This window comes from Corvus hawaiiensis, chromosome 21 (assembly GCF_020740725.1).
Source record: "Corvus hawaiiensis isolate bCorHaw1 chromosome 21, bCorHaw1.pri.cur, whole genome shotgun sequence".
NCBI lineage: Eukaryota > Metazoa > Chordata > Aves > Passeriformes > Corvidae > Corvus > Corvus hawaiiensis.
The window spans coordinates 410,931-434,886 of NC_063233.1; the positions used below are offsets into that span (position 1 = coordinate 410,931).

The 23,956-nt window shown below is 49.6% G+C and overlaps 1 protein-coding gene across 10 annotated transcripts in view; it reads right to left on the reverse strand.

Moving 5' to 3' along the window:
- Window positions 1-18,058: 18,058 nt before the first annotated feature.
- Window positions 18,059-23,956, reverse strand: part of MVB12B (multivesicular body subunit 12B) — a 59,953-nt gene continuing 54,055 nt past the window's right edge. For 8 of the 10 annotated variants that reach the window (XM_048325204.1, XM_048325207.1, XM_048325202.1 and 5 more), the window contains one exon: window positions 18,059-22,808. In XM_048325204.1, coding sequence (XP_048181161.1) covers window positions 22,617-22,808 — 192 coding nt within the window. In that variant the 3' untranslated portion in view covers window positions 18,059-22,616. The remainder of the gene's footprint in view (window positions 22,809-23,956) is intronic. The other 2 variants (XM_048325208.1, XM_048325209.1) reach the window with 1 other exon arrangement.

Sequence of the window (23,956 nt, forward strand, 5' to 3'; positions counted from 1 at the left end):
GTGCAAGGGGCTCTCACTCGTGCCCAGAGCTGCCTGCCTGGGGTGGAGGATGGATGTACCCAAAGTGCTTGGGTGTGCAGACACAGGAGCTTCCTGCTCTGAGCAGGGCCAGGCTGGGGACACAGGAGATGAAAAGTGTGTACAAACACCAGAACCCTTTTCTCACTGTGAGTCCCAAATCATAACTCTTCACTTTGGAGTTTCTAATAAAAATCCAACTGCAAAGTGCTTACAATTGGTGTAATAATCTGTAAATCACAAAAGAAAGAGAAAAGAACTAGGCTAGGTTTCTGAGGAGTTATGAGTAATGGATTGTCAGCCTCAGTTCAGACCTATGCTAAAAATCTTTTTAACTAATGCATTAACTCTTTCACTGGTCCTGCAGATAAAAGCATTGGGGTCACAAGATGTTACAATTTCAACATCCTGCTCCAATTCATCCAGAAATATTGTAGGTGCTTGTGGGACCCCTTCTGCAGAGTGAGATTTTACACTCAAAGCTGCTGACAATGTTAATTAATTTTAAGAGTGTTGCAGAAGACACAGGGAACTTGTGTGTCTATGTAAAAAAGTTTGCCAAAAGACATCAAATAAAGAAGACACAATGAAGGGAAAGGAATTACTGGTAATTTCTCATAACAAGACAGCCTGCAACATGCAATTCTTGCACAGAGGCTAAAAAAATAATCATCTATGACCAGAATTCAATGCTTTTTGATCAAACAGTGCTGTCACAGGGCTCCTTGGACTCCTGCAGTACTCTGCAAGTTGTCTTTACATGTACTACTGAGATAAATCCCCACAACTGAGAGAATTCCAGTGTCCTAAGTCCTGCCCACCATCCCACAGCCTGCTGGACCAAGCACTAACGCGGCCCCTCACAATGGGGCTGGGCCAGCAGCAGCAACTTCTCTGCTTTGCTGGGCCAAAGCCAGAGCAGATCTCACCTTGAGAGCTCTGTGTGTGCTCCTGGCTGCAGCAGGACAGAGAGCACTTCATGAATGCCTCAAGAGCATCCCTCTGCTCTGCTGCTCACCCAGATTCACGTCACAGGGGCTCCCACAGTCTCACCTCCATCCATCAGAGGACGGTGGTGTCCGGCACAGAAAGGGCTGCACTTGCTGCCCTGCACAGGAAGTGCAGCTGGTTTTGGCACAAGGCTGGTAACACAAGATCTGCAGAGACAGCCAGGTGACATGAAGCACATCACACACACTCAGTTACCTCACACCTCTCCTTGAGTTTGCTGCTGCCTTGCTGTTTCCTACTCCACCTTGTTACCACTGACCCCTGCAGTCAGGGCCCCCCCAAAAGCTCCATTCTCTTCCCATGGAGAGACTGGCAGTGGATGTAAGCAAGCAAGAGGCTCAGGAAACTGGTAACTACAGCAGCAGGACAGCAGATGAGTGCTTTCTGAGCTGACCTTACCTGGCTGCTCATGTCTCACTGCTGGAAACCTTGCCAGACTCCCAGAGGCCCTGAATGCTGGTGCCCTGCCCTGGAGACCTTGCCTGTTCCCTCCTTGGCACAGCCATTCAAGTGAAGGCAGTCAGGTAGGCCCTCTGCCAGGCAGCACACCAGACAGGATGTCTGACCTTAGGAATATTCATTAATGAGGACACGACTGTCTGCAGAAAGTTTATTGAAGTTCAGCAATGAATTTAATTCATACATATTTTTAAAAAGGCATAAATGCATCTGTGAGCCCAGGAAGCCTCAGGCTGTGTCCATTCACTCCACTTCTCCATCAGCAAGCCTGGCAGGCACCTTCCTCCTGCCACCCACCCTTCAGCTGTGCCAACATGATAAATATTGAAATAGCCTAATGGCAACAGTAAATAACAACGTTTTTGACCTCACACACTCTTTAATCTAGGAACACGTACATTTTACAACAAACATTTACAAACAGAATTTAGTGAAAAATAGAGCATCCAGTGCCAACCCTGCCACAGTGTTTATTCTGTGTATCTGTATCTGACCCGCTAGAGCTCCTCTTGTGAGTGCAACAATGGACTGCAGTCGGACTGCACAGGACAGCTGCAGCTGAAAGGGAAGGATGCTCACACGCAGGGCAGCAGGTTACACACAGCCCAGGAAGGTGTCCATGTCGCAGAGGACGTTTGCTGTCCCTCTGCAGCTGCAGGGAGAGCTGCACGATGTGGAGGAAACGGGGGTTTTGATAGGAATTTGAGTTGTGCGTCTATCCCTACTGCTAATTAGTTTATAATCTGTAGTTGCGAAGAGCACTGCTGCTGCTGTTGCACAGACAGGCGCAGAGGCAGCTGCTCAGGCTGTCACCACGGGCCAGACCTCCACGGCAGGGTAACTTCCCACCCCGCGCCGGTACCCTCCAGCTGGCAGCATCACCGTCCTGGCACAACGCACAGCAGCTCTGCAAGGGGACAGAGTTACCCGGTCCCTCCCGCTGCCGGCAGCGCGCACCCGGCACGGGCGGGACCCTCCCGGCCCCGCACGGCCCCGCCCCGCCCCGCCCCGCCCGGCTCCGCACGGCCCCGCACGGCCCCGCCTGACACCGCCCGGCCCCGCACGGCCCCGCACGGCCCCGCCCGGCTCCGCCTGACACCGCCCGGCCCCGCACGGCCCCGCCCGGCCCCGCACGGCCCCGCACGGCCCCGCCCGGCTCCGCACGGCTCCGCCCGGCCCCGCCCGGCCCCGCACGACACCGCCCGGCCCCGCATGGCCCCGCCCGGCCCCGCCCGGCCCCGCCCGGCTCCGCCCGGCTCCGCACGGCTCCGCCCGGCCCCGCCCGGCCCCGCACGACACCGCCCGGCTCCGCACGGCCCCGCCCGGCTCCGCACGGCCCCGCCCGGCTCCGCCCGGCCCCGCCCGGCCCCGCACGGCCCCGCACGGCCCCGCCCGGCCCCGCACGGCTCCGCCCCGCCCCGCCCGGCCCCGCCCGGCCCCGCACGGCCCCGCCCGGTCCCGCACGGCTCCGCCCGGCCCCGCACGGCCCCGCCCGGCCCCGCACGGCCCCGCCCCGCCCCGCCCGGCCCCGCCCGGCCCCGCCCGGCCCCGCCCCGCCCCCTGGCGGCCGCGCCGGGACACGGCACCGCTCCCGCTCCTCGCGGGCCCGCGCACGGCAGCCCTGGGCGAGCAGAGCGCGCCCCACGGCATCAGTCGCCACCAGGTACTGAAGAGAGCGATCAATAGGCAACAGGGATGGTGACGGTGATAACGATGATAACGATGATGATGATTAGATGCAGGCGTGCTGCTTTAAAGATCAGCAAAAGGAAACGCCTTGGCGCGGCAGTTTGCCAGTGTAGAGTCTGCGGTGAGAATTCCTGGAGTTTGTGCAGAAGTGACGGTGTTGTACCTGCAGCATCACTGCCATTCTGCTGAAGTTGTGCTACTTATTGCTAGGTGCGGGTACAGAAGTGACCTAAGCCATTATTTCCTGCAAATCCATCTGTTAGTAAGCACCTAGGAACACTCCTCCCTGTGGTCGCTGGAGTTCAGTGGCACCTTGATCCTGACGTCTGGCCAGGATCACAGCGGGCTGCTCAGGACTGGCTGGTCCGGTATCTAAGGATGGCCAAGGCCACCCCCGCTGTTTGTACAAGTTTATCAGAGGTGATACTTCAGACTGGAAGCCAACAGCTAACACAGGACTCCCAGCAACATCAGACATGCACACCAAACCGATAAAACATTCCAAAATAAACTCTGCAAGTGTCAGGAGCTGCCGGTGCAGAGTCCGACCCAGCCTGGCTTTTCCCCTCCCAGTGATGCATTGGTCATTCTGATTTGTTGTGATGTTCATTAGTACCTGGGGAATTCATTACTAAACACACACAGGTCACCTCCACTGCAGCTACTGGAGGAAACAGGCACTTCTGTACACAGTTACACATTTTACAGCTGTAATGACATCAGTAAGGGGCATATTTGGATCAGACTTAAAACTGAAAAGTCCAGGCAAACTCAGATGCCGCAGTTGTGAGGAACTGCCACAAATACCTTTGGCAGAGCTGGATATTAAAACCTGTGAGCTTGTTTGGTCAGAGTCAAGTCATAAACCACAATGTTCAATCACATTGGAATGCGAGGGCTGCAGCGAGGCGGCAATGCCTCTGCACTGCCGTGCCCCTTCCAACAGCTGCTGCACACAAACTTTCGGCAAAAAGTCTGAAGAAAAAGTAAATTCTGATGCAGAGAAAACACAAAGCAATATTGCAAAGGGCAGCAATGACCAAAAACTAATCATCATGACACTTCAGCATGTATGACCGAAGAACAAGGGACCTGTTGCTGAGAGGCAAAGGGCAGCTGGGCTAAATTAGCCAAGCAAGTTTGAGTCTGGATAGTGTCATTAGGAGAAAAGCAGAACTATGCCATAAACTCTAATGAATGCATTAATGGATGGCTTGTGCCTCTCAAAAGGGGAAAAAACGGTTTAAATAAAGTTATTAACACAGCCCACCTGTGTTTGGCTCTTGGACTATGTTGCTTAAATAGGCCATTAACTCTTGGAGTAACTAATCTTGAAAGTGAATATGGCCTTTCTGAAGTAGACATTTAACTACATTCATATAATTCAATTAGATGGAGCATTCTCAGTCCAAAGCCAGTGCTCCTGCTTTCATCTCTAATAATGGTAAAGAGCAAACTTCATTAATATGGTGCTAAAAAAAAGAATGGCAACCAAAAATAAATTCCCGCGACTGAACCCTAAAATATAACATGTAATTTCAGTATGAGCTAGCATTATTATAACACAGAATTTTAATGTTGCATTTAATTCTAAAATCTGTATTACAAGAGTGAGCAGAGTTTTAAGGCCCTGCCTAAACCCATAGAGAAAAATAATTAATTAAAAAAAAAAGTTATTGATATCCTAAAGCTTCTTTTTTGAGCACCAGAGCTCACATCAGTTGGTAGATAATGCCTTTTGCTTGGGTTTTGGAAGGGGGAAGAAAGGGAGGGGATGAGGAAGAAAAAACCCAAATTGCAGCCTGTATAAGTTCATCCAGTTAATAAATAGTTAAAGCAAATTCATTAGGAAACAGGAATTTTATAGATTTAGTTAAAGGTTTCTTCCTATTTATGTCACTGAGAAATGATAAAATTCCTTTTATCACTCTACAACTTGTTAATGTTTTACCCCAGGACCACTTCATCTGTAATAAACATCTTAACAAAATATGCATCCCTAGGGAGGAACCGTTAATTTCCTTAAGGCCTCACACATGTAATAGGGTTTTATTGCATGCAGGTGCTTTGTGAAATTGCATCGACTTGTAATAAACGTCCAGTAAAGAGCAGGTAGCACCTAAAAGGGGGAAGTGTTTGTGCACCTGTCTGAGGAGAGGCTGAGCACACCCTAATCCTCCACGGGCTTCTTCGACGGCACCCAGACACCGCTCCGAGCCTCCCATCTAGGGCACCGCTGCCTCTAAGCACAGCAAGGTAAATGCTCGTGTTTTCAGTTGTATTTGACCAGCTTAATCCATAAATGTGAGGTGAATTTAAGATATATATTCAAATAAATTTATTGCTGCTTTGGCTAAAGCTACAGCGTAAATTGCAATGAATGAAAAGCGCGTGAAAGGACAGGGAACAGAGCATGGCATCTCCTTTTCCTCAGCAGGGAGCTATCCGGGTAAGATGTTTCACGGAATTAATATATGCTAGTAATCTGTTTAGAATTAAGTCAAAACAAAGTTTAACTTAATTCTTACCAGTAATAACATACCTTAGATTTTTTGATGAGGATAGCTTTAAAAATTATTTTTTAACGCCATCTGAACAGAGCTGTATCTGTGGTTTCCCAAGGATGCTGACTGCAGAGGACTATTCTGCTCATCACAGTAATTAACATGAGTGAAACCTCCACATCCAGCAGCAGCATCGCGTGTGCTGCAGCTGTTTGTTGCTCGAGCAGTTGCTTTTTCCAGTTCCCAGCATTCACTCAGGAGCTGGGAGTTCATGATCTGTGTCACTATTCATGGCGATACAGCTGAGTTTGTCTTTGAGGAATTTTTGAGTTTTGTTTCAAAATCCAGAACTTACACAAGTTCTTCAGTAAAATCTCTCTGTATTTCCTTCCTTTCCCACACCCTCTCTTTTTTTTTTTTCCCCTTTCTAAACATGGCTTTCCAGTAAAGGGGTATCAAGGAAAAATTGCAGCCAGAAGCCAAATAAACGGCTCTGGATACCTCAAGCAGCTCAGATTAAAAATCTCCAAGATGAAATTGGATCAAATTGGTCTGAAACCCCTCAGTGTCTCTGCTGCAGGTACCAGGAGCAGCTGCCAAGGGCAGTACCACAGCCCCTCAATGAGCCCCCAGTTGAAACACTGGGTAAACTGTTTCAAAAGCTTCTGTGACACATTTTAATGTTCAAGTTTTGTTAAAATCTTTACCAAAGTGCATAGGAGACCTCTTGATCTTTAACAAGCCTATCACTAAAACACCCAAGACACTTTTTCATTTCAAATTTGGGCATTTAAAAAAAACTGTAACTTTATGCAAAATTAAGAACTTAAATGTTTTGCCCGGCCCAGACAGAAGGATATGCACTCAGTCCAGAGCATCACCTGAAATATTTATTAATGGCTGTTGGAATCTGAGATGTATTTTAGTGCATGTTTAGTTTAAAAAAAACCCCACCTTTTCACCAGTACCTTTCTGAGCTGGGTACGAAATGTAAAAAACTCAGCTGCGATGTTATTGAAGTTAAGAGTTGTAACAAACTAATAGTGAAATGAATACTGACTTCTTGTGGGGTGCTAAGGAGGTGAGCAATATACTGATTACCGAGGAAGAAAACTATTCCTATCAAAGAGTGTGAAAGAGAAAAATTTAGAATCCTATGTACATAAATAATAAATAGTAGGGGAGAAAAAGTGAACAAAACACCAGTTTAAGGGCAAAGACTGAAACGGTGAATTCTAAAGAAAATCTCCACAAATTTTAAAAAAGAAAAAAACCACAATAAGTAACCTCACACCTGAGCTAAGATGGCAAAGAAATAAATAGCCCTGCAAAAGTCAGGAAAGCATTTAAGGACATCAGTCACCGGCACGCAGCCCCATTAGGCTCAGAGGGCTGCGCACAGCCGGCTCTGACCCTGCCGGAACACATCTGCCCGGGGAGGCTGATGGATGACACCCGGCATCCACGGGGCATCATTAGGATGTTCCACTGGGCTGGGGGACAGCCGGGGAAGGCTGTGGGGATGCCAAGGGTCTTTGGGGTCTCCTTCAGCGCGGGACGCTGGTGCAGAGCCACGGGAAGCAGCACGGGGGCCGTTCCCTCTACACTGACACGGGCACAGCTCCCATCCTGCCGGGGCAGGGCTGTCCCCTCCGTCCAGCTCCACCAGGCCGAGAGAGGGAGAGCTAACCAGGGGCGGCTCGGGGGGCTTTCAGCCAGGAAAGCCCAGCCGTGCTGGGGAAGGGCAGCCAGGATGTCCATCCCCCCACCCTGGGTCAGGATGGGTGCTGGGGGCTGCGTGGTGCAGCAGGCGCTGCGGGGGGACCCTGCTGCCCCAGCCTGTGTGGGAGACAGGAGAGATGAGCTCCCAGGGCTGCAGGCGTGGTCAGCCGGTCCATTCTGGGCACAACGAGACACTGACATGGACAGGGACCCCTGTCCAGCTCGGCAGGGGATGGAAGACAAGGTGGTGAGCAGCAGAGCCCACTGCCCTCCTCTTCCTCACGGGCTTGGAGGGGCCCTGCTCAGCCTGAGCCATGTCCTGCGCTGAGACCCCGTGCAGTGTGTTGGACCACAAGCAGGCCAGCAGGATTTCACAAAAGGAAAAAAGCTTATACTTGTCAGCAGGCAGCATGTGAGCAGCTTTTCCCCCAAAACAGCCATAGGAGTATTTATGGGTGCTGCTGGGTCCCAGGCAGAGCTCTGTGCAGGAAGACACGTCCTTGTTATCACAACACTCGTTATCTCCCTGCGAGCACTGAACCCCAGTGTTGCCACTGCAAATATACCCTCAGAAAAGCTTGATGCAGTGTCTTGATTTTTCAAAGGAAAAAACCAAACACAAACCAAGACAAACACTCAGCCCCTCTGTGCTGAGGGAAAAATAGACAGGAGTCAGAGAGGCAAATGTAATTAGGAAACATATGAGAAGAGTCAAAAAAGTTCAAAAGAATATGAGAAATGAAATGTATAAAAAGTAAATAAAACACATTGTTTAAAAATGTTTCATATTAGACTTCCCCTATAAACATTTTACTTTTTATTTTATAGATTTCATGCTATTCTAATCAACTTTATTTTTGTAACTTCACAAGTGAAACTGCAAAACTTACAGCCTGTTTTCACATTTCTGGGGTGTCCTGTCAGTCTTTTATATCTCTCTAGATGGGGGAAAAATAAAGTCAATGAAGTGAGCCAAAAAATTCTAATTTCAGAACTTTTATAGAAAATTCTGCTGAAGAAACTCAGGCACCACATCATGGAAAGACCATAAAGGTTTGGTGAAAACAGTTCAAACTCCCAGACAAATCAAAGCCTAAATAGTTTACTGTTGCTTACCAAGAGTTTGTAAACTTGTAAAGGATATTAATGAAGGTGTAAACTCTTACTGTGGAAAACCAAATCTTTGCTGTAGAGGACTGGGGTATTAAAATCAAGCAAACACAACACCTCATCTATCCTAAACCACAGCAGAACCTCAGAACTGGAGCAGCCTCATAATCTAAAAAACAATTTTGAGATGCAAGGCTTTGCTGGCTGTAGTCATCTGGAGGAAGGTCCCATCTCATCTTTACAATCAAAGAGTTAACTCTGATGTCCCAGCACACAAATAAGTAAATGTGGGATAATTAGGAAACAAATTCTGCAAACATCTTGAAAGGGGCTGGAGACCTTTGATCTTTATAGAAAAGAAAACATTACAATACAGTCCAGCTTTTGGGGTCTGCACACATTTTATACCAAGGCAGAGGATGGTATCTTTCTTAAAAATCAAGTAACACCTAATTCCATCATACCCTAATTATCTTAACTGATTTCATATGTTTAAAGGTATTTCACCAAAAGATTAGAGTAGAAAGAGGGACTGACAAAATAATTAAATATGCAATTTGCCAAGCTTGGACAATATGGCTTTGAAATCACCTTTTCAGGAAGTTTTACAGCTTGTTCATTGACATATATATTGCAGCCTTCAGATTCTTATTTAAGCTCTTTTGATTACTTTAATGGATTAATACCCGAGTACCATCCATGTAAAGTCTAATACTCAAGCCTGTTTCTAATTTGTCCAAAGCTGCACTACTTTCCTTTTGGTGTTATGCTATGAAAAAATACTCCATCTTGATTTTTTTTTAAAAAAAACCAACATATTTTTTTCCATAATAGTTCTGTAAGCACAGAATTAAGCCTGTATCTAGTGTCCTTTTTGGTTACCTGAAGTGCTTTCATGTTTTCTAAAGTTTTGGTGACTCAACAAACAAACCTGCAACCCACCAGCACCACGTGTAGCTGGGTTTTACCAGAAGAGAACACAATGGCTGCTTTAACCCTTTCAGATTTTTTGTGAAAGCACTTGTAATGAATTCCTGCCTGGAGCCCTCACTGCTGCAGCATTTTGGGGGGCACACAAACGGGGGCTGGCATGGCAGCACCTGCCCTGGTGCTCCCAGCAGAGGTCTGGCACCAGCACCCGCGCCCTGCAGCGGCACAGGGACAGCTCTAAGGACAGACCCCGGCCCAGGTGTGGCCTCACCACACTCCCAGGGCTGTTGTCCAGCCAGACATGGGAAGGGTATTTCTCTACTTACAGCAACAACAACCTTCCTACTCCTCTCTCCTGCTCTTGCCTCTTTAATGTTGCAGAGTTTTTGGGAAAGCTTTCCACCTAAAATCTATGACCTGCTAATAGAAAGCATGAAAGGAAGCACCAGAAGTGAAAGCAAGGGCTGCTTGCTTTCCCAGATCCTACCACAGGCCAGGAGCAAGCAGCCGGGGCAGAGCGATGCCTCCTGCGGATGAGCCTCCAACACTCCAGGGCCAAGGAGCTCCCGGGACTTGGGCGGATTCTGCGTCTAAACCCACTTTGGGAACGTCTTCCCTCCCAGCTCTCATCGCAGCCCACAGCAGCACACCTCGTGTAATGGTGACAGGCTGGGTGAAACACCACCACCCTTGGCTGGTTCACACACCACGAGCAGCTGACGCTGCTGCACACACGGCTCACTGCCCTCCTGTTCCTGGAGACCCAGGCGCAGCTCTTTCACCCAGGTGAAGTGTAGGAGGAACACTGATGAAGTTGAAAGACATTTTACAAAATAAAAGTAAAATATACATCTGAAGGGGTAATTTTTGGCCACAGACACCAGAGTGTCACTGCTCAAACACAACTCAGGCTCAAACACAAACAGACAATGGCATAGCAGAGAAAGGTCAGCCAACACACAAGGCAGCAGAGCCGAGCTCACCCAATTCACCCACTGAGATTTTTGTTCTGCCCTGTACAGAGACAACCAACCATTCAAAACTCCTTGGAAAATGAGCCTCCTCTTCCTAACATTTTTGACACCCTCTCCTGTGCTGCTCAGCCTCTGCCATGCACATGGTCAGTGCTTGTACAGCCACAGCCAGTTCAAATTGGGCTGACCCAGCTTCTGCTCCCACAGCCTGTGGCACCCCTCCAGCTCAGTTCAAGTTTTGTGAAAACAAAAGCAAAGACAAGCTTTGAATATTTAAATAGAAAAGAAATGCAAGTTTAGAACTGCACAAAACTCTGGATACTAGAAAGGGGAAGGTCTCAGCCATTCCTCCGGAAACCAGCACACATTCTTTAATGAAGAACAGTTTTTCTCAAAATTTAACAAAACAATCTAACCCAAACCAGCATGGCCTTTGCCTCTGCCTGAAGAATTCCAACCTAATTATAAACTTCCTCTGAAAGATGAAAAAATATAGCTGATACCCACAGTTTGGGAGGAGAGACAGGCAGCAGCTCGGAGGCAGCCATTCAGCCAAAACCTGCTGATGGGCCCCAGACCTGAGGGGAACGATGAGAAAGAGCTACTGAGCAGGTGCCTCCTCCTGATCTGCTGGGACCTGATCTTGCACCGGACCAGCTTCATCGGGTCACACTGGCTTCTGTGTGACTCCCAGGCATGTTGGGTGTCAGTGCCCTTCATCCTCCTCCACAGCAGACCCAGTTCTTGACCATTGTCTGAACCAGTGGGAGTTGTTTCCCACTGACTTTTTTCAGGTTTAGTATTTCTCTGTTTCACATTATCATTCGAAGACATCAGAAAGGATACAGGATAGTGAAAGGGTGCTTGAGGAGCACAAACGTGTGAGTGGTCCTTGTCAGAAAGGCTGTGGGTTACCTGGAGGTCTGGAGCAGGGGATGTAGAAGTGCTGGTGGACTCCAGGCTTGGCTGCCCCTGGGATGCTGCTCTCGCTGCAGGGGAAGCAGTGGATGCCAGGGTGAGTGCTGATCCAATGTCTCCCGTTCCAGGGCAGAGCCCTGCCCTCACTGGCCACACCAGGGCCACAGCAGGGGAAGAATTGTCCTGCTTTGATGCTGAGATGTAGTTCAGGGACTTTTTGTTTATTAGTGTTCATAAAGTTTTGCCAAGTGACACATGTTAGGGTTAAAAATATCGGTAATGTTGGAAATGTTCCTGGAAGCCACAGTTCAGCAGACGCCTTTAAAAATAACTGATTGAACCACAACAGAGACACCGAAGTGACCCAATCCTTCCCGTCTTTAAAACTACATACATGCACCATATTTCAGGGTCAATTTATCACAACATGCCCCCTCCTCACTGGTGCATAGCAAAAGGGAGAGCATGGACATATTTATAGCAGGCACTGCTTATCAGACAGTATAAATATGTCCATGCTGGAATAAATCATGGCGTGGGTGTGAGCTCAATGATCCATGGTGAGGAGGAAGTGTTGCTGAGCACCTGGGAGTCCCCCTTGGGCATGGGGTAGGCTGCCCACAACCACACAAGGCCAGCTCTTGCTCGAGGGACTGTGGGACAGGGGGCCTCACCTTTGTGTTCTCCTTCCTGCTTGCACCAAGGCACAGATGGACAGAATTAAAGGGGCTTTCTCTGTATTCTTCTCTTCTGATCACTCCTTGGGAGCTGTTTACCTGTTTGCAACTTGGATATAATGAAGCTCCCCAAGACAAGAGTTCTTCAGCCTGTTCTTGGACCTGCCTCAGGTGAGTGATACTGATGGCAAGGCACCATTAAAGCATGTCATGCTCCTCTGCTCCTGTAGAAATAATAGATGTTTTCTTTTTAAACTTTTAGCTGTTACCAATTTACTCTAATATCAATATCACCGTTGTCCAAATTCTAAACATTCCTGCAGGTGGAAAACCCCAAGTAGACTTCCAGATAGCATGGGATTAAGAGAAAAACCAACAATGTGGGTTCCCCATTAGCCATGCTATGAGAAGAATAGTATCTAGAGGGTCTGCAGGGACAGGCTCAGAGCGAGGGAGGACAAGGAGAGGAGCAGGGATATGTCTAATTCAGGATATTTCTGGCTCACTTGTACAACTGGTGTCTTCTGCAGCCTTGGGAAACTGCTGAGATTTAAGATTTACAAAACTGAAAATACGAATATATTGGTATGGAAATCAGTTTAACTTTCAAACAGCAAAACCTAATAATTTAGAAATCATCAGGAGTTTTGGGGCAGAACTGCAGGTAATGATGCACAAAATGTTCACAAAAGAATTGCAGAAGGTGCATGGAAATGGCTAGTTAAGGAGACTAAGGGAGCAAAATGCCAGCAAACCCCACCAAGACAGAGCTGCTGTGTTCTTGTGGGATTATTTAAGATAATGTCCACTCCTGTTCACAGGCAGTTAGGGCCTTCTAAGAATAAACTGATTAAAGAACATTTTGCAACCTATAAACTTGGTGCAGTTTAAATGAAGTCTTTTAACCTTGGAGGTCTTACTTTCCTTATTAAGAAGTTGGGAAAGCCCTTGCCTTCCCCAGTTTGATCAGCTCATTAACAGACTGACAATATCTCGGGAGCTGCTGATGCTCAATGCTTTAATAATAACATCTGCTGACTTCCTCAGGGCCCGTTTCAGAAGAAATTAGGTACAGGTTTGCATGCCAAAGCGAGCGGGGATGTCATGAATCTGCATCCAGCTGGGAAAAGCAGACAGGCTGCGGAATCGCTGCTGCCACCGCCACTGCCCAGCCAGCCCTGGCTGAAGGAGGCAGGATCTGTTAGCAGCCCCCTGCCCTTTGCAGAGAGCACAAACCCAGGCTGCCTGTGCCCCAGCACCCCCGGCCATCGCCCCGCGCGGGACCGAGGCAGGCGTGCCACCAAAGGAGCTGGTAACTGCTGGGGGATTTTTTTAATCTAGTTTCCTATGAAAACAAGGTTCCTGTGATCCCTGTGTGCTTGTCTGTCTGCCTGTCCTGCCCAATAACTTTGAACTCTTTTCTTTACTGATTTAAACCAGATTTCATAGAGAGGTAGAAGTCTCAAGGATAATTAAGTTCCTAAAAGGTTCATATGAGTAGGAATTTGGACAGAAAAAGGAATTTAGAGTTAGAACAGGGAAAAAGCTTGCATTAAGGGCTTTGAGTCCATTGACTGGCTTCTGCCACCCATGACAGGTCATTGCTGGGGACTGTGGGAACAGGGTTACGTGTCGGTGGGAAAAGCAGAAAGTCTTTGTGTAATTCAGAGAACAGTCAGTTACAGGAAGCCACCTCTGTGGCCTCCAGAGCTCATGAAACTGATCCTCACATATCCCCAAGTTTGTACTCCTTGGATTTTGCCAGCCCTTGGCCCAGCCCATGGACATCACAGCTTTTCCCTGACCAGTGGGGAACTCGTTTGTCACTACAGAATAGTCACCACCACCATCTCTGGCACAGAGCTATCCTGGTCACTCCTACTCTCCCTCTCTCCTCACTTTGCTCACCCCACGCCCTCTGCTTTTGGCCTGATGCATCCCTGTCATGCTCCTGTGAGACACCCAACAGGGAATAACCACCATGGGCTTCTTGCCTTGTTCTTGAACAAGGACCGTGTTCCAACACTCCTGGTGGGAGCATTGCCCTGCTAGGGAATTAACCTGAAATGATCTTGCAGCACGTTGGCTTCCTGGGCTCTCTGTGTTCTTGACATTTCAGTGACTTTGGAGTCGCCTCCCCCAGAAAACCCAAACAACCCAAATCCCAACCCTTTGCCAAGACCGTGGGAACAGCCACTGTTGTGCTCCCTGAGGAAGGGCAGAGCCATGGGAAGAAGGACCCACTCTTTGACACTGCTGAGGTTCAGCCTCACCTCCCCTGCTCCAACACATCTTTGGCAAAGAATGATGGAGACTCACCAACCTCCCAGGCCTCACCCGCTTCCCCTTTAGGAAGTTTTCTTAATATCCAGTGTGAATTTTCCTTATTGCCATTTTAACCCCCATTTTGATGCTTCTGTCTTAGGGGAGGGGACCTGCAGAGGGCCATGGGTCCTCCCCAGCACCCCTCGTGGCCGGAGCCCCCAGACCAGCAGCGTGGAACTTGTGCAAACCCACCCAAACCTGGCCCAAGCCCTGTGCTTGAAAACTATTTGGTCAAGCTTTTTAAAGTTGAAAATCAGATTTTGTTTCTTTGTCCAGCTGACAGTGCTGTCCAATTTGGTGAAAAAAATGTTTGGGACAATTAGTATCTTTGTTGTTCCACACCAGATTAAATTATGAATTATACATTATAAAAACTATAAAATGTAAGCAACCCAGCGAGCAGACGTACTTGCTGTCTACACATCTACACAGCAGATGTGACAAGGCCCCTGAGCACAGCCCTCTCCTATCTCTGCCAACAGGTAGTTGAGAAACACCCAGTTGACTCCCTTTTTTCAGTGATAACTGGTGTTGGCTTTCCTTCCCCAGGAGAGTACCTGCCCTGCTCTGCAGCACCTGGAGTTCTGGGCTTCAGGTGAGGACATCTGCTGTTTGATTTCAGGTTTCTTCACTTGGAGGAACCTCCAAGGATCTGCTTTGATCCTGTTGGACAATGGACATTAAATTTGGGCCTTAAAATCTGTAACTGGAGCCAATCTTTTCAAGCAACACTCAGTGGAGCAGACTGCATTTACAGCCCTGCTCCCATTACAGCCCTCAGAGAGATGCCCTGGGGATGCTTGGGCTGTACTGGCTGGGAGCAGAGGAGCACTTCTTCACCTCTACAGGAACAGCTCAGGAGGTGTGGCACAGTTCGGTCTCCAGCGCATGAGCTGGTGGGAAGACTGTGAAATAAATCCTGGCAGACCAGCTGGATGAATACTCAGTTTAATTTAAGATCCAACACTCACAAGTCCAACTATAAAGTGGTCTCACTTGGGGCATTCCTGTACCTTTTGCTTTAATCGAGTAAAATTCTAGAGGTCAAATTTCACCCTCAGTAAAAGGATGTCACAAGATTTCCAGCATTTCTGGTGGAAAAGCCCCAAACTAGAGCCCGTTTGCTCTGAGAATCGCATGATGGTTCATTGGGGTTTTTTCTCCTTGACGTGTTGCCCATTTTATTAACTTCTGCTTTGCTTTAAAAAGAGGCATCTACCGTTCTGCTTCCCTAAAGAAGCTCATGTTATAATTCAAGTGTCAGGACAGATTAAGTTAAATGTGCTGTGTGACTCCCAAAGGAAAACAAACTTCCAAACATCCTCTGTTTGCCTTGTTCCATGTCATGGATTGCATTAGAGCCGAACATGTAATTCTGTCGCCTAATGTGTTAAAGTTGGCAGGAATTTTACTCTCTGTGCAAGGTGAGAAATTACTGAGCTAACAAAACATTTCGTTTCCCCCTCCTTGCGTTCCTTCTTTATGAGATTCTGAATGTGACATTTTCACAAAAAATCCCTACACTTATTTGTGAAAAATGTATATTAAAACCAAAACACATCAAATGGAAAGAAATCACAGATGGTTTTATTCACAAGCAGCAGAATTAATGGCCTTCCCTACTCTTTATAAATATTGGAAGCAGATGAGTTCATTACTATTTCACTCTAATAAAGAAAACCTGCTTGATTTTGACAAGACATCTACTTATCTAGTGTTTCTACTGAATAATAAATGTTTTCTTTGAAAAATAAAAGTTATCAATAAACAAAAACCTGCCTGGAAAATTTGCCAATCAAAAAACCGCCAAACATCTTCATTTCTGATAGTGCTGAAATGGAATTTGAGGGATTTTGAAAATGTCACTAATTTTCAGAATAGAAAGTTTTGAAATGTTTACTTTGTGGTTGTCTTAAATTTTTACATCTTTCAACAAAGCAAGCAGAAAAGTGAAAACATCTGAAAAGGCTTTTGAAAAGAAAAGAGTCAGCACAAGCTGGATGAAGCTGTGGGCTCCTTTATCTTCCAGAAATCCACACACATGGAGCGGAGTTTATGAGGGTTTTTTTAACCCAGCATTCAAACACTTCCCAGTTCACAATCCTGGCTCCATCGAGTTTGCCAGAGCTTCAAAGTGCTGTTGGCAGCTTTTCCTGCACTGGGATAAAACATCTTACCCAGGGGAAGCAAAAGCTGAGTCATTTTTAACCCCAAACAACATTCACTGATGTGGTCATCTTGTTAGTCATGGAAATCCCGTGTTAGCTCTGTTTGTGCTTCTTTCAACACTTATTAACCAAGGAGTGAGGAGGTTTTATTTTAAACTGCAGAAGATGTTTATTCTCTCTAGGGCCATGACAATCAGTTACACGGCTTATCCATCATTCCAGAGAAAGGAAAGGATTTTGAGAAACTCCCCAGGCAAGTTAATTTTTAAAGCTGTAGGAGGGAGAGGAGAAAAGAAAACAAAACACCAGCAAAGCCACCGGCACACAAAGCTCCAAAGAACCCTCTGATGACACAGGGACCGTGCCAGCCGCCTCCAGCCCCTGAGCCTGCTACTCCCCTCAGGCACTGGGAGGATTTCCTTGGGGCAGGAATGGCTACAAGATACCTCTCCAGAGAGAAGTGGCTGCTCCCACGTCTAAAAGCACTAAGCAGAGCAGAAGAAATTAGAAATTTTCCTTAGAATCCAAATTCCATGAATGATGGATGTAAGCCAGCTCCAGTCCCAGCCCAATGCTGGGGGGATGAGGGTCCTCCTGGCTGGCTCAGCTGCATTCCCAGGCACTGGGTGTCCTGTGCCACAGGACTGAGCCCACAGCCAGTGGCAGCAGCTGATCAGGTGCAGGTGAGAGAGATGCTCGCAGGCGCCTTCAGCGCAGCCACGACTCTGTGTGGCTCCATGCCTGCCTGCTGCCTGGGAAGCCATGGGCTGGCATGGGATGGGCCCACTCTGGTTTATGTCCTCCCCACACCACCTCCTCCCCAGCTGGGACATTCAGTCAGGTGCCGGTGACAGCTCCCACGGCAGCCCCAAGATGCTGCTTCTTAGTTTTTTGTGGAACAAGTGGTATTGCTTTCAAAAGGTTATAAAAACATATGCCTGAAGAGAATGTCGGGAACTTGGGTATTAATCTCCCTTAATTCAAAGAGCACTCAAAATAAGCGAGACAGAAATACTGTCTGGGGTGAGAAGATGCCAGAGGTCAGACTGTGCACCACTAGCTTGTGTCAAGTTCAGAAGAAAAATAATTTAGCACAAAGAATAACAATTTTCAGTGTAGTGCAGTACTGGCCTCTCCCTGGCTGAGCAGCCCATTCCCCTCAGGGCTTGCTGCCCCTGGCCACACAGGTACCTGCCTGTCCTGCTGCCCTTGGGGCCACTGCAGCCCAAGCTCTGTGCCACGGGCTGAGGTGGCGTGTGCTGCCCTCACTGCTCCCAGCACCATCCCTGCACTGAGAACTGCTTTTGCCAGGCTTCGCCCAATCCTTCCCCATAAAACACGTAATTTGAGCTTGTTTTGACTTTGCAGCATACCTGTAGAGCAAGACATTTTGGACACACTTTCCAAGGCTTTTTATATCCAATTTTCAACAAAGAAACCCCACAAACACAAGCGTGTTCCCTACATGGGATCGTGTTGCCACCTCTGTAGTTCACCCTTTCAATCCAGGTAGTTGTTTCAGTCAGAAAATTAAAACACAAAACCACACAGAATTATCTGATTAAAACAAGTTTCATTTAACAAATTATATTAAGAATACAGACTGAGTTATCACACAATGAAACTTCCCTTTGTAAAATACAGGAGGGTCATCTAAAATAAATATAAAACATAGTAACATTCATAAGATTAATGCACAGTAAAATCACTTTCAGTAACCCAACCATCTTAGAAAACCACTTTGCAACTGCATAAAAGGTTTCTCTCTACCATTTGCATGATACCATTTAAATCTGTTGCTGTTAGGAAACAATTTCACAACAAATGACCAGAATATCCAAAGTGTTTGGTTTCCCTGTGGTGAATGAACCGAGCAGCACCTCACTGAGCTTGTTTGTGAGCAGAGGAGCAGCCTCTCCCTCCTCCTTTCTGTACCACAGCCCGGGCGATAAGGCTCGGGATGGCTGACACCAGCCCGCTCGGCTGCCCTGCTGCAGGGGGTTTGCTGCTGCTGGGAGGGATTCCCGGCTGTTCGTCAAGGCTCCAAGGCTGAGGTAATCGTTTGGATGTAGTGAGGTGTGCCTGCCCTTTGGGAGGAGCAGGAACAGCTCTCAGGGCTCCTGGGGCTGCCACGGGAGAGCGGCCGCGGGCACATCTGGGGCGACAGACCCGAAGTCACCTGGGGAGCAGCAGGGAGGTGAAGGCCAACACGGAACCAGCCAGCTCTATCCCGTTTTCCCTCCTCCCAGGAGATTTCAGGCCCCACAGAAGAGGAGGCGCCAAGGCCTGTGGAGGCATCCTCTTGCCACTAGCACCTACCTGGCACATGCAGTGCCCACGACAGGAATTCTCCAGGCTTGGTGGCATGTGGGTTCAGTCTGGAGAGCTCAGGACACTGAGGGGGCAGTGCTGGGTGTGAAACCAAACAAGCCCAATGCTACAGACTACCAACAACCTCTCACTGCACACGAGGCTCCCGGGAAACCTCCAACAAACACTATGGGGACACGCAGGGACAGTCACAGGAAAAGTCTGACACAGTTTACTCGTATGGAACTACAGATACGAGGTGCTCCCATAAGGGAAGACACCTGCTACAACTATTCACACTTGAATTTTATCACAAAGTTCACACTCTACATCACTTTCTGAACTAACTTCTTGCCTTTCCATAATTAACACAGCAGACAGCACAGCCTGGCCGGGGTGGCCACGAGTCACCTCGGCACACGACCAGCTTCTTGCCGTGAGGAATCCAGGAGGCAGCGTGTCACTATGAATTCACATCAGAAGGTGTATTTTACAGTAAGCAAACCCCTCACTGCTGCTTTTCTGTCTCTGTTGCAGATGTATATTAATTTGGCAAACTAACTTCTCCATCAGCCACAAGTTTAAACTACCCAGAGACCAGTTTTGTTCTACAAATTCAGGCAAGGTAGCCAAGAACATCTGGTAAAGCTCTGCAAATCCACTTCTGTTGCTTTCCACTGACTCCTCCCCTCCCCTTATGCTCCAGAAGGCTTCTCCACAGCCAGACAACATCCGCATCAGACTCTCTGAACATTTATTGCCTGGGCCAATTCTTCCACAGTCGCCTCTCGGCCAGGGAGGAAGATGCAGAGAGATGCTGATGCTGGCCATGGCACACGCCAGCACGGAGGACTCACCATAAGGATGCAAGGACCAGCCTTGCAATGAAGCTGCCGTGAGTACAGAAGTTATGGAACAGCCAATAAAACCTTCCCATGGAAATGCTGACCTGACACTCCAGATCTCGGGAATTCAGCAGTGCAATAAAAAAAGCTTCCTCTGATCAGTGGACTGAGAAGCTGACACAGTCAACCACCCTGCACTGTGTCTTGCTGTGCTTCCAAGCACTGGATCTGAGCCCTCTCCCTTTTGGAACTGCCTGGTTTTCCAGCCTGTGGTTAGCAGGGCTTAGAGCTCAGCTGGCTCTCAGCAGCTGCAGCTTTTTGTTCAAAACACCTTGATTGTGTTTGCCCCACAGGAACTGCATCTGTCCTGTGTGCATTTGGAACAGGCTGTCCCTGCAGTGCCGTGGTGCAGGACCACACTATGGAGAGCAAACTCCTCTCAAGGTTCTCTGCAGGTGAGTCCCGAAGCAGCTTTGCTGGCTCAGTGTTAAAGAGGGAGAAGTAGGTATACAAATACATCCTGAAGATGCAGATGCCTGTCCCAGCTGCGTGTCCTGCCAGTGTTTCAAGTATCCAGTGTTTCCTGTAGGTCGTTGCAGAGCAGAGCTTGTTATGTCCAAGAAGGCTGAGCAAACCTAGCCGTTGGTGTAAATATTAAAGCATTGATTTTCTCTTACACAAGGGACTCAAAGCTCTGCACCCATTTTCTCAGACACAGGCACTCCCAGTGCCAGGGAGTGTGGCACTGAACGTGGCACTCGGTGGCTCTCAGAACCTGCTCCTTGCTGAGCCCCCCGGCCGCTGCGCAGGCAACCCTGCCCTCACACAGGCAGAGGTGGCTCGAGGAGGGGCTCCTGACAGCTGTCTCTCCATCTCCCAGTGGCAGGCACTGCCCGTGGAGCTCTGCAGACTGCTGGCTGTGCTGTGCCCTGTGCTAGTCTGCAGCCCTCGTTCCTCCACCATGAACAGGGAAGGTCAGCTCTCATCCCAAAGCTATGAGGAACGCACTGCTGCAGATGGCTCCTGCCTACCTGCCGTGACCACTGAGCCTCGGGAGAAGCTATAAATGGATGTCACAGAAAACTACAAAACAAATTACAAGCAGAAAAATAGAAAGACAAAAGATGGATGAGATGGGCACAGCACTACAGCATAGAGTGGATTTGAACTTGAAGTGAACCTGAGCCGAATGACCAAGCTGCCATGGTATGTTCATTTGTCGATGTCGGCATCATCAATCTGGCCTTTGTGAAGCCTGGCAGTGAGATCTGGCTTTTCTTTACTGCAGGATAAATAACTAAAAATGGTGGTGCAAGCTCCAAGTAAATGAGCACTTCCAGGGGGTCGCTCGAGGGCTCCAGAGCTGGTGCACAGCTTTAACTCTTTTGCCCAAAAACAACACACATGCAACCAAATTGGCCTCTGCTCTCCAACCACATGGCCGCTCTACAGAGGCAGCTCCAGAAAATTATTTACCTGATTGGAAGAAGCTGAAGCAAAGATCTGGACTCAGTTTGTCCCAAAGGTCACGGTATTTTGTGCTCTTTATCCCAGCAGTACAGTGCAGTGCCTTAAAACCAGAAATGAATCTTTGGACAAGACTTATTTTACTTATGTACAAATAAAAAATATTAGCTGACAGTACAAAAGCTGCTGTTAGTCACCATTCTGTGCCACTAGCAAATGCCAGATCAATCCAAGTGAGTGCAAAGTGGGTCGGGGCACATGTACGACCCAGGCTGAGAGCAACAACACTGCAACTGTTACCATGGCAATTGCATTTCAGTGGGGTCAGGGAACCAGTATTTTACAATACAAAAAATTGTACGTTTTAACTTACTCAAAAATTGCCATTTTGCTGCCATGATGTATCTTTGTTCTACAGCAGAGACTTGAAAGAGCAGCACAGTCAGATGGGCACTTGTAAATAACTTATTACAGCAACGGACTTCTTCAAGACATGCGTTTGGCTTGGGAGCAAGCCCAGTCAGCAATCACAGGAAGGCAGAGGTCAGGGTTTAATGCATCCCACTCTCATCCTGTGCCATGTCAGTGTTCAGTGCTTCCCCATGAATGCCCAGGAAACAGGCACATCTCTTTTGTTTTAGCAGCTAGAGGGGAACATGTTAAGAGAACTGTCTCAACGACGGGCAGGTGATGGCATCCCAGTTGTCAGCAGGGCCCCGCCTCCACAGGCAGCTTGGCTGGGGTCAGTGGGGCACTGCCAGGGCCTGCCAGGATGCCACTGCCAGCATCCATCCAGAAAGAAACAGGGGATGCTTGCTGCCACGGATCCATACAGACAGATGGACAACCTGTGCAAAGCAGAGGTGCTTCATCTCGGGACCTGCAGTGCACCTTGAGCACTCTACCTGCTCTGCCCTGCCAGTGCCCAGGGAGAGCCAGGGGCCCTGGCTCCCTCAGCCTACAGCAAATCCAGTGACCACAGTGGATCTGTGACTGATCCCAGCCACAGCAGAACTTCTGTGCCCAGACCTTGGCAGAGGGATTGGCATTCACTGCAGCTCAGTTCTGCACTGGACTGAGTGCCACAGGACCCTCCTGCTGCAAGGTGTTGAGAGCCAGGCAGCTCCATGGCAGCTCGTGTGGCAGTACCCAGCCATGCCTTTTATTTTTTCCTTTTAGGGCTAAGATTTCTCAATGCTCCACAAGCTCCCAGCTGTGTTTGCAGAGGTCTGCTACAGCTCTGGATTCTGTTGACTGTCCTGCAGCAGGGTTACAAAGTGGGGATGAGCAAGGGGCTGCGTCAGGCTCCCAGTCCTGTACTCACGTGGAGAGGGGTCTGCAGCAGCAGGGGGGCGGGGGTAGGGGGCAGCTGCCGAAGGGTCGCGCGGTCCCAATGTGTGGAGCGGTGTGTGCAGGGGCTGGTGCAGCGCAGGGTGGTGGCGGTGGCCGGACACGTGGGGGCCAGGCTGGTTCCATCGCTGTGTCCTGCTCAGTAGTATGCACGCACACACGCTCCAGCACCGCGGCCCCTCAGGACGGCGGCACCGGCGGGCACCGGGTGGGGCTGGGCGGCAGGCGGGCCGCCGCGCTCTGCTCCGTCCGGAAGCTGTAGTCGTACTGTGGGGCAAAGCAGAGAGAGGGAACCGTGGAGCACAGACCCACAGAGCCACAATGCCCGTGCCTGGAGTGGGGCAATATAAGAAGCAGAAAAATGAGAGAAAAACCAGGTGTGGCAGGCAGCAGCTGGCCCAGGTAGGGCAATGCCAGGTGAACCTGCTGGCACCACATCAGTGGCCTCCCCAGGTAGGGTTCACCCCCTCCCCCAAAACCCAGCATCAACACAAACATGACCACACTCATCCTGCCCATAAAGCAGATACTCAGAAACACTCCCCCTGCCAGGTCTACACAAGCCGCTACCATCAGAATTAACATTTTTGGCTGGCAAGAGGGTGAAAATCCCTATATACACATCCTGTGCCCCCGCGATGTCACTGCAGGCAAGGGACACCCCTGCAGCTGAGGGACATGCCTCGCAGCCTGGCGTGCACTGTAGCAGTGCCATCTCGTGGCACTCTGGGAGCCGCATCCCGCCGGTCCACGGCCACCCTGGTCCCTGCCAGGGCACCCCAGGAGAGCGCCGTAGCGGTGGCTTTCCCGTGGCAAGTGAGCGGCCAAAGCCGTGCCATATGTTAGGGCTACCGGGGTAGGAGCTGCCCACGACCCTGGCACATCCACTGCAATGGCCCCGTACACGGACTCTCCTCCCATGCATCTCCCAGTGTCCCATTTGTGGCTCTTGGAATGTCACAAACACATCCCCCTGCGCGCTCCTCGCCAGCCGGACTGGGGCACGGGACATGCTGCCAGCGAGGCGGTCCCGGCAACCACCCACCATGCTGGTGCCTGGCCCAGGGCTGTGCCAGGGCTGTGCCAGTTTTACCAGGGCTGTGCCACTTCCGTCCAACGCCGACCTCCTTTTGGTGCCGGCTCGGGAGGACATCGGCGCGACGCCGAGCTGCGGGAGCCCTGCTCCTGCCAAGCAAAGGGGGCCGGCCCCGGTGAGCCCCATCCCCAGTGAGCCCATCCCTGGTGAGCCCCATCCCCGGTGAGCCCCATCCCCGGTGAGCCCGGCCCCGGTGAGCCCGGCCCCGGTGAGCCCCATCCCCGGTGAGCCCCATCCCCGGTGAGCCCCGGCCCCGGTGAGCCCCATCCCCGGTGAGCCCCATCCCCGGTGAGCCCGGCCCCGGTGAGCCCGGCCCCGGTGAGCCCCGGCCCCGGTGAGCCCCATCCCCGGTGAGCCCCATCCCCGGTGAGCCCCATCCCCGG